The sequence below is a fragment of the Perca fluviatilis genome, chromosome 23, assembly GCF_010015445.1.
Source record: "Perca fluviatilis chromosome 23, GENO_Pfluv_1.0, whole genome shotgun sequence".
NCBI classification, from domain to species: Eukaryota; Metazoa; Chordata; class Actinopteri; order Perciformes; family Percidae; genus Perca; species Perca fluviatilis.
The window spans coordinates 25,898,301-25,911,683 of NC_053134.1; the positions used below are offsets into that span (position 1 = coordinate 25,898,301).

At 44.2% G+C, this 13,383-nt stretch overlaps 1 protein-coding gene across 3 annotated transcripts in view; it reads right to left on the reverse strand.

The window, feature by feature from the left end:
* The window catches only part of lmo3 (LIM domain only 3), a 45,362-nt gene extending 41,661 nt beyond the window's left edge, over nucleotides 1-3,701 (reverse strand). The window contains exon 1 of one of the 3 annotated variants that reach the window (XM_039792353.1): nucleotides 3,134-3,701. Coding sequence is in view for 1 of the 3 variants with exons in the window: in XM_039792351.1 (XP_039648285.1) it covers nucleotides 798-822 (25 nt within the window). In the remaining 2 variants the exon portion in view is untranslated. Of the gene's footprint in view, nucleotides 1-797; nucleotides 1,310-1,363; nucleotides 1,726-3,133 lie in introns of those variants that run through there. The other 2 variants (XM_039792352.1, XM_039792351.1) reach the window with 2 other exon arrangements.
* Between the last annotated feature and the right edge of the window lie 9,682 nt (nucleotides 3,702-13,383).

The following is a 13,383-nucleotide window of genomic DNA, read 5'->3' on the forward strand; positions in this document are numbered from 1 at the left end:
TTAGAGCATTTGGAATCCTGTCACTACTCATAACCATCATTTCCCCTCGCCTCACACACATTATATACCTACAAACCAATGTATTTCTACTGTAAATCGATTGCAAAGACAGTGAGAAACACAGGTTGTGGTGGTTCTCGGCTCGGCTCGGCCACCGGCGCAGCGCGCGCTGCTGCCTCTGTCCAGCCTCGTTAACACTACAAAGTCCCCGCGACTCATTAGCAAACCAAAAGAAGGCAGAGGTTTTTACTGTGCAATCAACCCGGGAGAAGAGAAGGGGACAAGCATGGCAGGAATGTGAGCGCTCCGAGGGGAAGTGCAAGAACAAAAGCTCCATGTTCCATAAAGGGAAAGAGAGCCAGCTGCCCCGGAGCCCTGGTGCGGGCGGTGTGTGTGTGTGTCTGTGCACCCTGTCAATGTAGGAGCTCGCGCTGCGGCCGCCAGCTGCGCGTCCTCGGCCGCACGTCTCCCCCCTGTGAGCCGCTGTGTAGCGGCTAGAGACTGACGGACAGCAGCCTGCTAGTACACACGCTGACATTTCACCCAATCACTTTAATTACTGTTGCCATGGCAGCGGAGTGCTGCTAAAGGCCAATAACGGATTTAACACACGGACCCAATCTGCCATGCAGCTCCACACACACACAAACACACACACACACACACACACACACACACACACACACACCCGAGCAGCGGTAACAGCTCTCTGTACAGCGGGGCTAAAAGCAGCTTGGTTCCACCGCTAACACTAAACAACAACATGAAACGGGGCCGTTCATAAAGTCAGCTCTTACCGAAACTTTTCTCCCTTTTCTGCATTTGTTGAAGCGCTGAAGCAGCCGAAGCACCACCACCATGCAACCCGGAGCCGCCTGGTCCGGGAGAGCCGCCGTCTGCGGGGAGGCTGGCAGCGGGGGCTTTGTTAGCCTACAGTGGGGAGACAATCCGACACGGAGCCCGGGGAGGAGGAAAGAGAGGCAGGGGGGGGGAAAGAGGACGCTGCGGAGCGGCTCTGTTCCTGCCGTCGTTCCGGAGCTCGGTTACTATTTTAGTCAGCAACGACAAAGAGATGCTTCCCCTCCGCCGCACACAGCCCGTCTGATCCGCCTGGCTCACGGACACGGAGGCTCGCGCTCACTGCACGCTGCCTTCCTAATCAGCGCTTTGACGTAGCAAGCAGCGGGCATCACCGGCCAACAGTACTACACACTCACACAGCTGGATTCACATCTCACATCTCACAGGCCTGCACCCAAGCACATTGGCATTCATTTCAGCTTGGATGGAATGATGGAGAACATTAAAAGATTATTGTTGGAACATGTGGGCTAAATGAGTATCTTAGTCTCAGCTCTCTCACCTTTCTCAACAAGTGAAGCAGAAGTGTGAAGTGCTAAGTCTCTGTCCCTCTGGCCACTAAAAAGTTCACCAAACTGGCATTGCGCTGATCTTCAGGATGGACGCAACGAGCTCCACGTGGATCCGAGGAGAGTACCCACAGCTACAGGTGTTGAGCCGCCCGCCGTACAGCCTGCGGAGCGCGCGCGGAGAGCGCGCGGAGAGCGTGCGGAGAGCGTTCGGAGAGCGTGCGGAGAGCGTTCGGAGAGCGTGCGGAGTCGGTGCAGCAGCAGCAGCGGGGAGAAGTCACACAGCCCGGTACCCTCACCGCTGAGACATTACACCGCCACGATATAAGGTCATTCACTTATTAGCAGCCGCTCCACTATATGACGGAGCAAGCATCGCGTGCGCGCCCCCGGAACGCCCATTTCTTCCCAACGTCCTTCAATTCTGGAGCCGGGGTGCGCGCAGACGCGCGGCGCCTCATTCTATTCTAGAGCCAGAAACACAGGTAGCCTATAGGTCTGTCCACAGGACACCAATGTGTCTTCAGGGACACATTATTGGGTCTGGACACCTGACTGACATGTCCTTCACCAACCAGACTCATCCAGGTGTAGTTTACCAAAGGTCCAGAGAGAGTTCAACATGTTGTTGTGTTACATTAAACCAGGCTACTCAGGACTGTAGCACCACTGAATGTCCCTCCGAAGGATTCTCTGTGGTCAGAAGAGTGGCCTGCAAAGACTGCCATCAGCATTCCCTGTGTTGTTGGTCATGTGGTGTGTTTTCACTCGGCTCTAGTCTAGACTAGTCTGAGAAAAGAATAAAGAGGAAGCAAATCTAATATGGACAATGAAATCAATCCTGATTCCTCTCTCTGGCATTCATTCTCCGTGTGCGCACACGCAGGCAGCCTCTCTCTAAACTCTTTATTTTTCAACCCTTCCTGTAAGGATTCTTTGGCCTGTTATTGCACCAGCCCCACATGTTAGGGCACCTCACGCCTCCACACAGGGCTCCAAACACACAGCCTGACAGGTTTAAGCACACAGCCTGACAGGTTTAAGTTATTCCCTTAAATATTCTGCTAGGGGAGGGTTGTGGCTGTGGGAGGAGGAGATGCAAGTCAATAGTTGGCATGCGGCTCCAGCCTAAAATGCAGCGATAATGAGATGGGTCATAAAATGCTCTCTGCGCCATTATGAGTGATGAGAAGCATTAAAGCTGACAGCGTATTACCTGCCAGTAATTAGCTTTTGTCATGGATTGAATTATTTCAAGGAGGCCTATCTTGGTAATCATGCAATTTTCTGCAGAGTGTGTGTATAGTGTGTGTAGAGTGTGTAAAGGCTGCCACCTCTCTCCCGGTGCCCTTCTGTTCTGTGAATGGGAGATGGAGACAGAAGGCAGCGGTGAAGGTGGGAGGATGGAGGAGATGCCAACGGAAGCACGCACCCCCTATTATTTTATATAGCTACCCATCACATGTGCGCACACGGACAGAGGAGACGCTTGTTCTGTCTGTGCCTGACCCCAGCCCCCAACCCCCCCCCCATCCCTCCCTCACAACAACAAATCAAATGAGAGCACCAAACCCAGAGAGCACATCCTCAGCACCGTCGGCCGCTCCGTTACAGCAGCAGCCTCTCTGATGAGCAGAGGGTTTTGGTCCTCTGCCCTCAGCAGCTGCATGCTGCTTGTATCTGTGTCTCGTTGCGCAGCTCGCGGACTCGCGGGTTGCTTTGCGGAAAGCCAGAAAACACGCAGAGGACTGAACACAGCCTACCTTTAAAAGTACAGCCAGGGGATGCCCACAACCTCTTCTCAGGGTCGCTGCAGCGGCGTTTCTCTTTCTCTGTTCTCTTGACTGAAGTGTCCACAGGGCAACTTTCTCACAGCAACTCCAGATTGTGTAAAGAAAACTTGGCGACAGGAGTTGGAACAGTTGGTTCTCTGCCCAGTTGTTGCTGGGATGTCAAATCACACTGAACCCCTAAACTCTGCTTCCCCACGGCTTTGCGCGTCCTGGCTCCCCCTGTGTGTGTGTGTGTGTGTGTGTGTGTGTGTCTGTCTCTCTGTCTGTCTGTCTGTCTGTCTGTCTGTCTGTCTGTCTGTCTGTCTATGTGTGTCTCTCTGGTTCTCTAGCAGGAAAAAGCTGCGGAGAGTGGAGCCTCCTCTCTATTTAAGCCCCTCCACCAGGTCCCCAGTCAGCAGCACACTCCAGCTCATCCAAGAAGCTGACAAGCACCGTTAGGGAAGGCAGCGCATGTTGCTCTAATGGACCTCATTAAGCTCTACTTACAGATGTTCTCTTAACATAATTGATCTGCAGCGAGTTGAGAGGACGGCAACCTATTCCCCAGCCCCCAATTATGGCCCGGTAATTAGATCCCCAACCTCCAGTTCTCCACATTCACCCTTCTAACATTCCGAAATATCAAAGTATCTCTTTCTCTCAAAGCGACCGCCCCCCCACCACCTTACCCCCATGTCTCCTCCCCCTCCCACCCACAAGACACTATTGACAGTCAGATCTGCTAACCTTTGTAGTGGAGCCAGACTTAGCAGTGTTACTCACTCCAATTGACAGAGCTCACTCACTCTTCTATTCCTCCTTCCTCTCTCCTTGCCTTTTTTACCCGTTGGGAGACACAGAGAGAGAAAGAGAGTGAGAGAGAGAGAAAGAGAGAGAGAGAGAGAGAGAGAGAGAGAGAGAGAGAGAGAGAGTCAGAGTGAGTAGCACAGATGGAGAAACAAAGAGAGGAAGGGGGAAAGAAGTAAGTTAGCGCTTACCATAAAGGGTTGTAATGATAATATCTGTCAGGGGAGAATCTTTTTTTCCATAGTGTTTTTTTTATCTTAAATAATTCCTCTGATGGCAACTTTGAACAGAGAGAGAGAGAGAGAGAGAAAGAGAGAGAGAGAGAGAGGAGTGAGGAGTGATAGTGCAGCTTTTATAATGCCAATCAGTGCCACTCCTATCACCCATCTAATTAGCCAGAGTGCTAGAACAGAAAGCACTGGGGAAATGGTAATGTCATGCTTTTGCATGTTCAAAAGAAGACAATTTTCACTCTGACGTATAAAAACTATTTGTGACGGGGGTGTAATCAAGTGTTTTCTGAGAAAGCCGTGTTTGATAAAATGTTCCCAGATCTTTATGTTGTCACACATTTTTCTGGATGTCTGGATGCATGACCCAGATTGAAATGTTCCTTTGTGTGTGTGTGTGTGTGTGTGTGTGTGTGTGTGTGTGTGTGTGTGTGTGTGTGTGTGTGTGTGTGTGTGTGTGTGTGTGTGTGTGTGTGTGTGTGACTGGAGGACAGATGTCTTCAGGTGTGATGGTGGTGACAGTACATGAGTGTATGCATTATCAGCAAGCACAGGTCTTTACATTGTTTTCGTCTGGTCCAGTAGTTTAGATCTGGTGATATTCTATATTTTCCTATTGTCGATAAACAATGAATGTACGTACTACCAAGTGTGTGTCAAGGTATTAAGGTTATTTATTAGTTATGTGCACAACAATAACAGAAGTCATTGGCAATGGAAGTCTTCAGCCTGGGACACTTCAACAATGCTCATAATGGCACTCAAAAGAAAAACACACAAGCAAAATATATTGCAGTTAAGATATATTAACAAATCAAATATAAATGAAGTAATATAATTGTATAATAGTATTTGTATAGACAGGATAGCAAATGAATGAAACAGAGTGTAAAAAGGAATGTAGTAATATGCATATAGTATCTATATGCATAATGAGAAGAATATATATATATATATATATATATTAGGGCTGGGCAACGATTAAAAGTTTTAATCACGATTAATCGCATGATTTCCCTGATTAATCGCGATTAATCGCATTGTTATATGCAAAATCCAATAATGAATTCAAAAGTAGTGTATAGCGCAATTTTATTTTAAATGTTCTGCCATATCAACGAAAGTGCATTTGTTCTGCAAACACTTAACATCAGCATTTTGTTTAAGCAGTTCAATAAAATATTTAGTGTAAATCTCAACTTAAACAATGTAATCAAAGCAAACACAAAATTAAAGCTTATTGCCACTGCCAGGGCATTAATGTTATCCTGTTTGTTATATATAAAATAAAACTGCCCACAAAATCCTGAGCCACAATCATAACATTAAAACAGGCAATTTCTGAGATAACAGCAGAACATTTTTTTTTCTTTTATCAGGGAGTAGCATAACCAGCATGTCCAGTACCAAATGTCCCTGTTAGAGTGAGGTGAAGCACAAATGTTTCAGCATAATGTCTCCCCTCTGTTTTCATTACAGTCAGAGCATGTGAATGCAGCGCCCACTATTCATCAATATAATGCACTGGAACTCCGAGGAAATTATGGTTACCCAGTGATGTCCAGTAGTTCCCAGTGAGAGTAACACGTTGGAAAGTTGTCGCTTTTGCGGTCCTCTCCTTTTCATACAACTCGTGTATTCTTCTTGTGATGGTGCGTCTTGTAAAATCTCCTACCTGCCGTCATTTGTTGCGATTCTAGGAATGTTTCTCAGACCGACGTCCTCCACAACACTAATGGGCCTGCAGTCTGTAGCTATCTACTCGCTATGGCATTTGTTAGGGGTCCGTGTCACCGATGGGTCACGTTTGAGTTTCTGCCTATAGCAAGGCAGAGGCAGAAATGAGAGGTGGGCGGGGGAGGGCCTTATATCCATCTCAGAAATGAGTATAAACATGGAGGAGTGACTTTCCTCAGGTTGCCGCTGTTAACATTCTCCGGTAGGGTTGGGCATCGAGAACCAGTTCCAACTTGGAATCGTTTCGAAAATTACGATTCCAATAGCCTAGAAATGTAATTTGCTGCCAGGGTCGTCTAGCAACTCTCCGTTGGCTTGCGAGCTGGAAAAACCAAACTCTAGTCAGGCCAATCACATCGTGTATACAGTCGGTGGGCAGGCTTAAAGGGAAACTTCACAGATTAGCATTAAGCTTTGTATCAGTAGAAACCTGGTAGTATTTTTGAATGACCATGCTTCCCTCCCTCATGTCCCCCTGAGAGGGGAGATCTCTGTATTGTGGGTCTGGAAAAAAGCCTCAGATGACGCAAAATGACGATTTTTGCGTCATCTGAGGTTTTTTTGCCCAGAGGCAAAAGACTACAGCCTGTACTAGGAGCCGTTCCACATAGCCCATAGGGGGTTGGACTGTCGGCTTTTTCCAGAGATTGCCGAGGAAAAAACGAGTGTCAGCCATCTTGAATCCTCGCTTAGCTTCTCAGTAGGAGCAGAAACAGTTCATCCCGACGGAAATGTTAGAACAACAATTATGTGCATTCAAACTACCACACACGTGTACCACCGGGATACATTGGTACAGATCGGAGAATATGCAGGACACTTTATTACAGACGCAATACTCCACACACTACGCAAGCTTTGCCTGCACGGAGACCAGCCGTGGTGCTCGATTCCTGTGGCCGGTAAAGTGACCTCATCAGCGGGGAGCGTTGAACGAGTGTGCCGGTGGAAAGCTAACGCTAGCCAGCCATCTGTTCACCAATCTTGCTTGCAAGTGTCCGCTCATTAAACAAACTGGACTACATCCAACTTCAACGAAACTCCCAACGTGAGTTCAGAGACTGCTGTGCTGTGTTTTTGTTGTTGTGGAAATATTGCTGTGGACAATCCAGCCTGCTGCTCGGTCACCGGGTAAGACTACTAGTGGAGGTGGGCTGTGTTACCCCGGACTGCCTGTTGCAGAAATGTGGTGATTTGTATCCAACTAACTGCTAACTGCTGGTGGAGTTTGTGACTGTAAAATGCCGACAATTCTAGCTACATCCCACGCAAATGTACGGCTGTGTTTATACCACAGCCCACCAAGAGCTAATGCTAGTAGCTATGAGTTAGCCTTCTTTTATTACATGGCTTGGTTGAATTCTAATGTAGAATGAGGTCTGTTATTTCTTGATAACAGACCGTTGCTAAGGATAACACACCGTTGCCATGCATAACAGAGCGTTGCCATGGACACAGTTCTGTTCACTCTGGAGCTATCAATCAATCCGCTGAAAGAAGTCCGGATAATGTATCAGCTGTGGCAAAAAAAAGCATGTTTTAAATGTGTAACATCACTTGGGCCACGGTGAAACGTTTTTTCGTGTATATGGTTGAAATGACAATAAAACACACTTGTTGAGTTGATCGTCTCACTGTCTGTCTGTAAAGGGTAGGCGTGGCTTGGGAGTGGCCTCATACAGCAGCAAAGCAAGTGCATTCTGGGTTTTGGTGTCTTTCATCCATATGAGCCAAAAACACATTTTCTGGCTTATCTCGGCCTAGAAGGCACCAATTTCAATTTTCTTTTCACATTTCTACTACATTAGTGACCCAATTTAAAGATATAGTCAGCTTTCCAGAGGTGAAATTTCCCTTTAACATAATGATGGCAGAGTTGCGACGGTTCCGCGTGAATTCCCTGCTACTTGAAAACAAAGAAGATGGCTGCTGCTGCTGGTGAACAGCAGTCTTTGGAATCGGCTTTGGCCGCGACTCTGGAAGACTTGGAGTTAAGCTTTTCTTTGAGAAAAGAACAAAGAACGGCACTGAAGTCATTCTTAAAAAAGGAAGATGTGTGTGTGGTCCCAGACCCAACATCTTGATGTGGGTCTGGCTTGTCAGGCTACGATTCTAATGGAATCCTTTCTTTATTGGAATCCGATCGGTTCCAATTGTAACACAAGCGGGGGGTCCAGCCAGCCCGATCTATCTGCTTCCTCTGGGTCACACCGCTCCATTGTTTTCCAAAAACTATTGAAACTCATCAGTGAGCCACACTGTTGCACTCCGGGACATGTTCCTCATCACAATCAATACACACACTGCAGTTTATTCTGACACAATCTCAAACACACACCGTCCTGCTGCCACAAATACTAACTAGAGCAACAAATGTGGATTCATCCACCGCTGAAAATATTATATATATATATATATATATATATATTAGGGCAGTCAAAATTAACGTGTTAATAACGAGTTAACGCAAATTCCTTTTAACAGCACTCATTTTTTTAAATGCGCGATTAAAGCAAGCACGTTCTGCGGGGTTAACCCTAACCCTTCCATACGGCTTCAGAGGTTAAACCTTATCCTGAATCACAAATAAAAGGCTCTTTTAAGAGCCACACCCTTCATCTAAAGAGAGACTTCCCAGTCCGAGTAACAGGCTTCATTACTTCCATTTTTGAACGAATTCAATGACCATTCAAAAGAAGCTCAAGAGCCAAAGAAAAACAAAGAATCCAAATTCCTTGAGCATAAATGGAGAAAGAAAAGGGTCCAGATGGTTCTCTCCTCAAGACTAAAGTTGTCTGCATGAACTGTTAATGTGAACTGAGTTACCACTGTACATTCAGTCTCAAACACCCCTTGAGCATTAAAAACTTCAAAAATACAGTTTTTAAAGTACATTTAGAACAGATAATGTGAAAGTAATTTGCGATTAATCGCAAGTTAACTATGGAAACCACATGATTTATCACGATTAAATATTTTAATTGATTGACAGCCCTAATTTATTTATTTTAATACTGCACATTTACAAGTAAATCCTAGTATTTTAAATTTGCGATTAATCGTGCTTAATCACAACCCATGACTGTGATTCCCCCAACAAATGATGCACTATTTCCTCCTGTTTGAGTAATGTTGGATAAAAACTACAGTCGCCAACCGGAATAAATTGGGATATAATGGAGCAATAAAAAATATATGTATATATTATGTATTTACCTATATATATAGTATATATACTGACCCCTGACTGACGTCAGAATAGCCTGACAAGCCAGACCCACATCCAGATGTTGGGTCTGGGAACTCACCATTGACAGGACTCAATCCGAGGGGCAGGATAAATGGTTGTCTTTCAAATTCCCTCTGCACGTAATAGGATAGCGCTACAACCAACCAGAGCAACGAAGAAGGAAGAGAAGCTAGTTGATAGATTAAACTTTTGCCGTATCCAGTCGGCAAAACTCCGAACACATCTTCCTTTTTTAAGAATGATTCCTGTGCCGTTCTTTGTTCTTTTCTCAAAGAAAAGCTGAACTCCAAGTCTTCCAGAAGACCGCTGTTCCCAGCAGCAGCAGCCATAAGCCCGCCCACCGACTCTATACACCATGTGATTGGCCTGACCAGAGTTTGGTTTTTCCAGCTCGCAAGTTTTTCAAGCACTGTTAATACTATAATATCCTCATATAGCAGAACAATGAGACGCAGACCAAGACAAACATTCTCCACCTTGGCTCAATTAGGCTTTCTGGAAACAGATAAGGGACAGAGATTCCTCACTAAAGATTGCACTTAAGTCAGGACTTAGAAGTGACTGATATAGTTATACATCCCTCAGAAATAGAGTAGTAAGGAACATAAGGAAAGCCAAAGCAGATTTCTATATAAAAGCAATTGATGATGCAAAGGGAGATGGGAAATTAATCTGAAACAATCATAATAAATTAATTGGGAAAGATATTCAGCATTGCGCACCAGCACTTGAACTGAAATTAAATGGAATCATAACCAGAGAAGATGATATTATAGCAAGCACTTTTAACAATGTTTTTATCCAATCAGTTGAGGAATTGACACAGAATTGCATTGCTAGTAATGTAGTGAGTATTCCTATTGATATTGACAAACCTGTTTTTAGAATTGAGGAAATTAGTGAACTTGAGGTAGAGAATACCATAAATTAATTAAGGAACTCAAAAGCTAAAGATGCCTTTGGTCTTGATTCTGTATTTTTAAAAACTCATAAACAGTCTTTAATCAAACCTCTTACACATTTAATTAATCTATCAATAAAACAAGGTATTTTCCCAAGCTCCTGGAAAACAGCTGTGGTAAACCCCATTTTCAAGGCCAGCGATAAAACACTGGTGGAGAACTACAGGCCTATCAGTATACTACCTGTAATATCCAAGGTAGCAGAGAAATGGGTGGTGAAACAGCTGACTACTTATCTTAGTAAAGGCCATACATCACTGCACCCAATGCAGTTTGGCTTTCATAGTAATCACTCCACAGAAACACCCAACTGCTTTTTTATCGAGAACATCAAAATTAATCTAGATAAAGGAGGCGTGATGTGCGCAATATTTTTAGATTTAAAAAAAGCATTTGACACTGTCGATCATGACGTTCTTTTGTCAAAACTATCATATTTTAATTTATGTGGTAATGCAATCAAATGGATGAAATCATACTTAACTGACAGAAAACAAAGCACACACATTAACAACACTCAATCTACATATCTAAACTGTAAAATGGGTGTACCTCAAGGATCTATACTGGGCCCCCTCCTGTTCAGTCTCTACATAAATGACCTGTCCACTGTTTGTCCATCTGTACATTTACAAATGTATGCAGATGACACAGTCCTCTATGTGTATGGTAAAAATAAACAACAAGCTGCACAACAACTGACTGAAGCAATGAGTAAGGTATCCATATGGCTAACTAATTCATGCTACTATAAAACAAACTACTGTGACTTATGATCCTGAGGTAATTGTTAACCAAGAGAAGGTTAGAGTGGTATCTGACTTTAAATATCTGGGAATCATCCTAGACTCACAACTCTCATTTAAAAAGCATACAAAGGTTGCCAATATTGTTAAATTTAACCTGGCAAATTTTAAGCACATAAGACCATACCTACCAATGAAGGCCGCAAAGCTCTTCTTGCATGCGATGATCTTCTCACATTTTTCTTACTGTTTAACTAGCTGGTTGCAAGCCAATAAAACAAAATTGCAACCATTGGAGCACTTTATAAGCAGGCATTAAAGACATTGGACCGTAAGGGTATCAATGTCACATAATTAAAAAACACAACATGTTTAGCTTTGAAAACTTCAGAAACTTTGCTGATGCCTGTCTTGTCTTTAAGGTACTCCGTGGGCTTGCTCCACCACCACTGTGCCAGTTTATAAAACAGAAAGATAAGGTCAATAGAGTAACCAGAGCAACCACCAGAGGGGACTGCATAGTTCAATTTAGAAAAAGTAGGATTGGAAGCACAGCCTTTTCTGTCAGAGCCACAATTTTTTGGTATAGTCTGCCCAATGAGTTAAGGGAGTGTAATAGTCTCTCCTCTTTTAAAAAACATCTTAAATCTTGGATTAGGGACAATTACAATTGTAATTATACACCAAATACGTAAGCCCATGAACATACTTTGCTTTTATTTTCTTTCGTTATTTATACTGTATTTTATACTGTAATTAAGTTGAGGATTAGATGAGGTGAGCAATATATTGTCTGTTTGAGGGTATATTCATATTGTTTTAAAATTCCTGCTGTATTTATTACATTGCTACTGTATTTATTAAATTTTTAGTGTATTTGTATTTCTTTTTGTATTTTAGGGTGCCTGTTAAGACCTGGCTAGGGACAACAGATGGAAACTAGCACTTGTAGCTAACTCTGGCTTGTTTACAGCAAGTAACTTGTCTGTTGATCAATGAGCGTTGTCCATATCAAATACATAAATCAATAAAATAAAATAAAAGTCAACGGAGAGTGCCTAGACCCCCCTGGCTGCAAAATAATTTTGCTGCCGCTGGTGCGTCTAGATTTCTAGGCTAACGTCAGAGAGCTTTAACCGGCAAACTGTTCACAGTCCAACATGAAAAACACTAAGGGCCCTATTTTAACGATCTAAGTGCACGGCATGAAGCGCCTGGCGCAGGTGCGTTTAGGGTGTGTACAAATTCACTTTTGCTAGTTTGACGGCGGAAAAGAGGGTCCGTGTCTTAATTAATTCATAGGTGTGTTTTGGGCGTAACATGCAATAAACCAATCAGAGTGGCATCTCCCGTTCCCTTTAAAAGCCAGGCGCGTTTGGACCTTGGCGCATTGCTATTATGATGGAGGATTTGTGTCGTTTGTTTGCTGCTGTGCGTCCCTGTGTGTGTAACAAGCATGTGTGTGCACGCTGTGCACGAGCCTAGGAGCATTTTACTAATTTGCTGTTAAAATAACAATGAAATTCTGTGTTATTGACTTTAGACCAGGTTTTTGTTGGTCAATGGTGCGATCGCTTCCCGCTGCCTCAAGATAGCAATACTCCCAGAATGCACCTGAACACACCTCCCTGTAAGACCAGCACGCCCAGAATGCACTTGAACACACCTCCCTGTAAGACCAGCACGCCCATGGGCGAAAAGATGGGCACACGTGCGTTTGCTATTTAAACAACGTGGGCGCTGGATGGTCTTAAACTAGCAAAGACACTTGCGCCGGGCTTCGCGTCGGGCTTTGTGCCGCGCTGCGCCCGGTGCAAGATAGGGCCCTGACTGTTATACGGCATATGGCGACTTTCACACTCGCCATCTTTTCTGTCTCCCTCCGGCTCTCTCCAAACAACTTCCTTCTTACGGGAGTAGTTATTATTAACCCTAGATTTGCCCAAGAAACTCTCGCGAGACTTGCGACCCGACGACCTATCCTAGCCAACATCCTAAAACATTTTAATAAATCTAATGAACATTAACATGAACTGAATAGGAGTTATGCATCTTATCAAAAGTCACATATGTATGAGAAAAAAATACAAATGTACTGATGTAAATCAGGTAAATACATTTACAGTAGAGTGTTGCTCTGACACGGAGTACTTCCACAGAGTACTGAGTGGTTATTATTACAAGTCCAGCAGTCATAGAAGGACAGTATCAGCTGTAGCAAGAGTGTTTATTAAGATTTTTTTTTTTTTTTTTTTAAAGTTCACTGGAGAACTGGCTGGGGGCAGGTGGTGGCAGCTGAGGGCTGGTTGGCGTGGCAGATGAAGAAAGTTGTCTGTACTGAAGAATTACTTGAGCCAGAGAACACTGGAACACTGGAGACTGTACACATGGAAAAAAAACTGTGGTTAGTCCAGGAGTCAAAAATGCAGGAACAAAAAAAAATAAAAAGAAAACGACTAAACTTGAACTTTTAAGTTTGATTCCTTCTCCTCTCACTTGTGATTGGCTC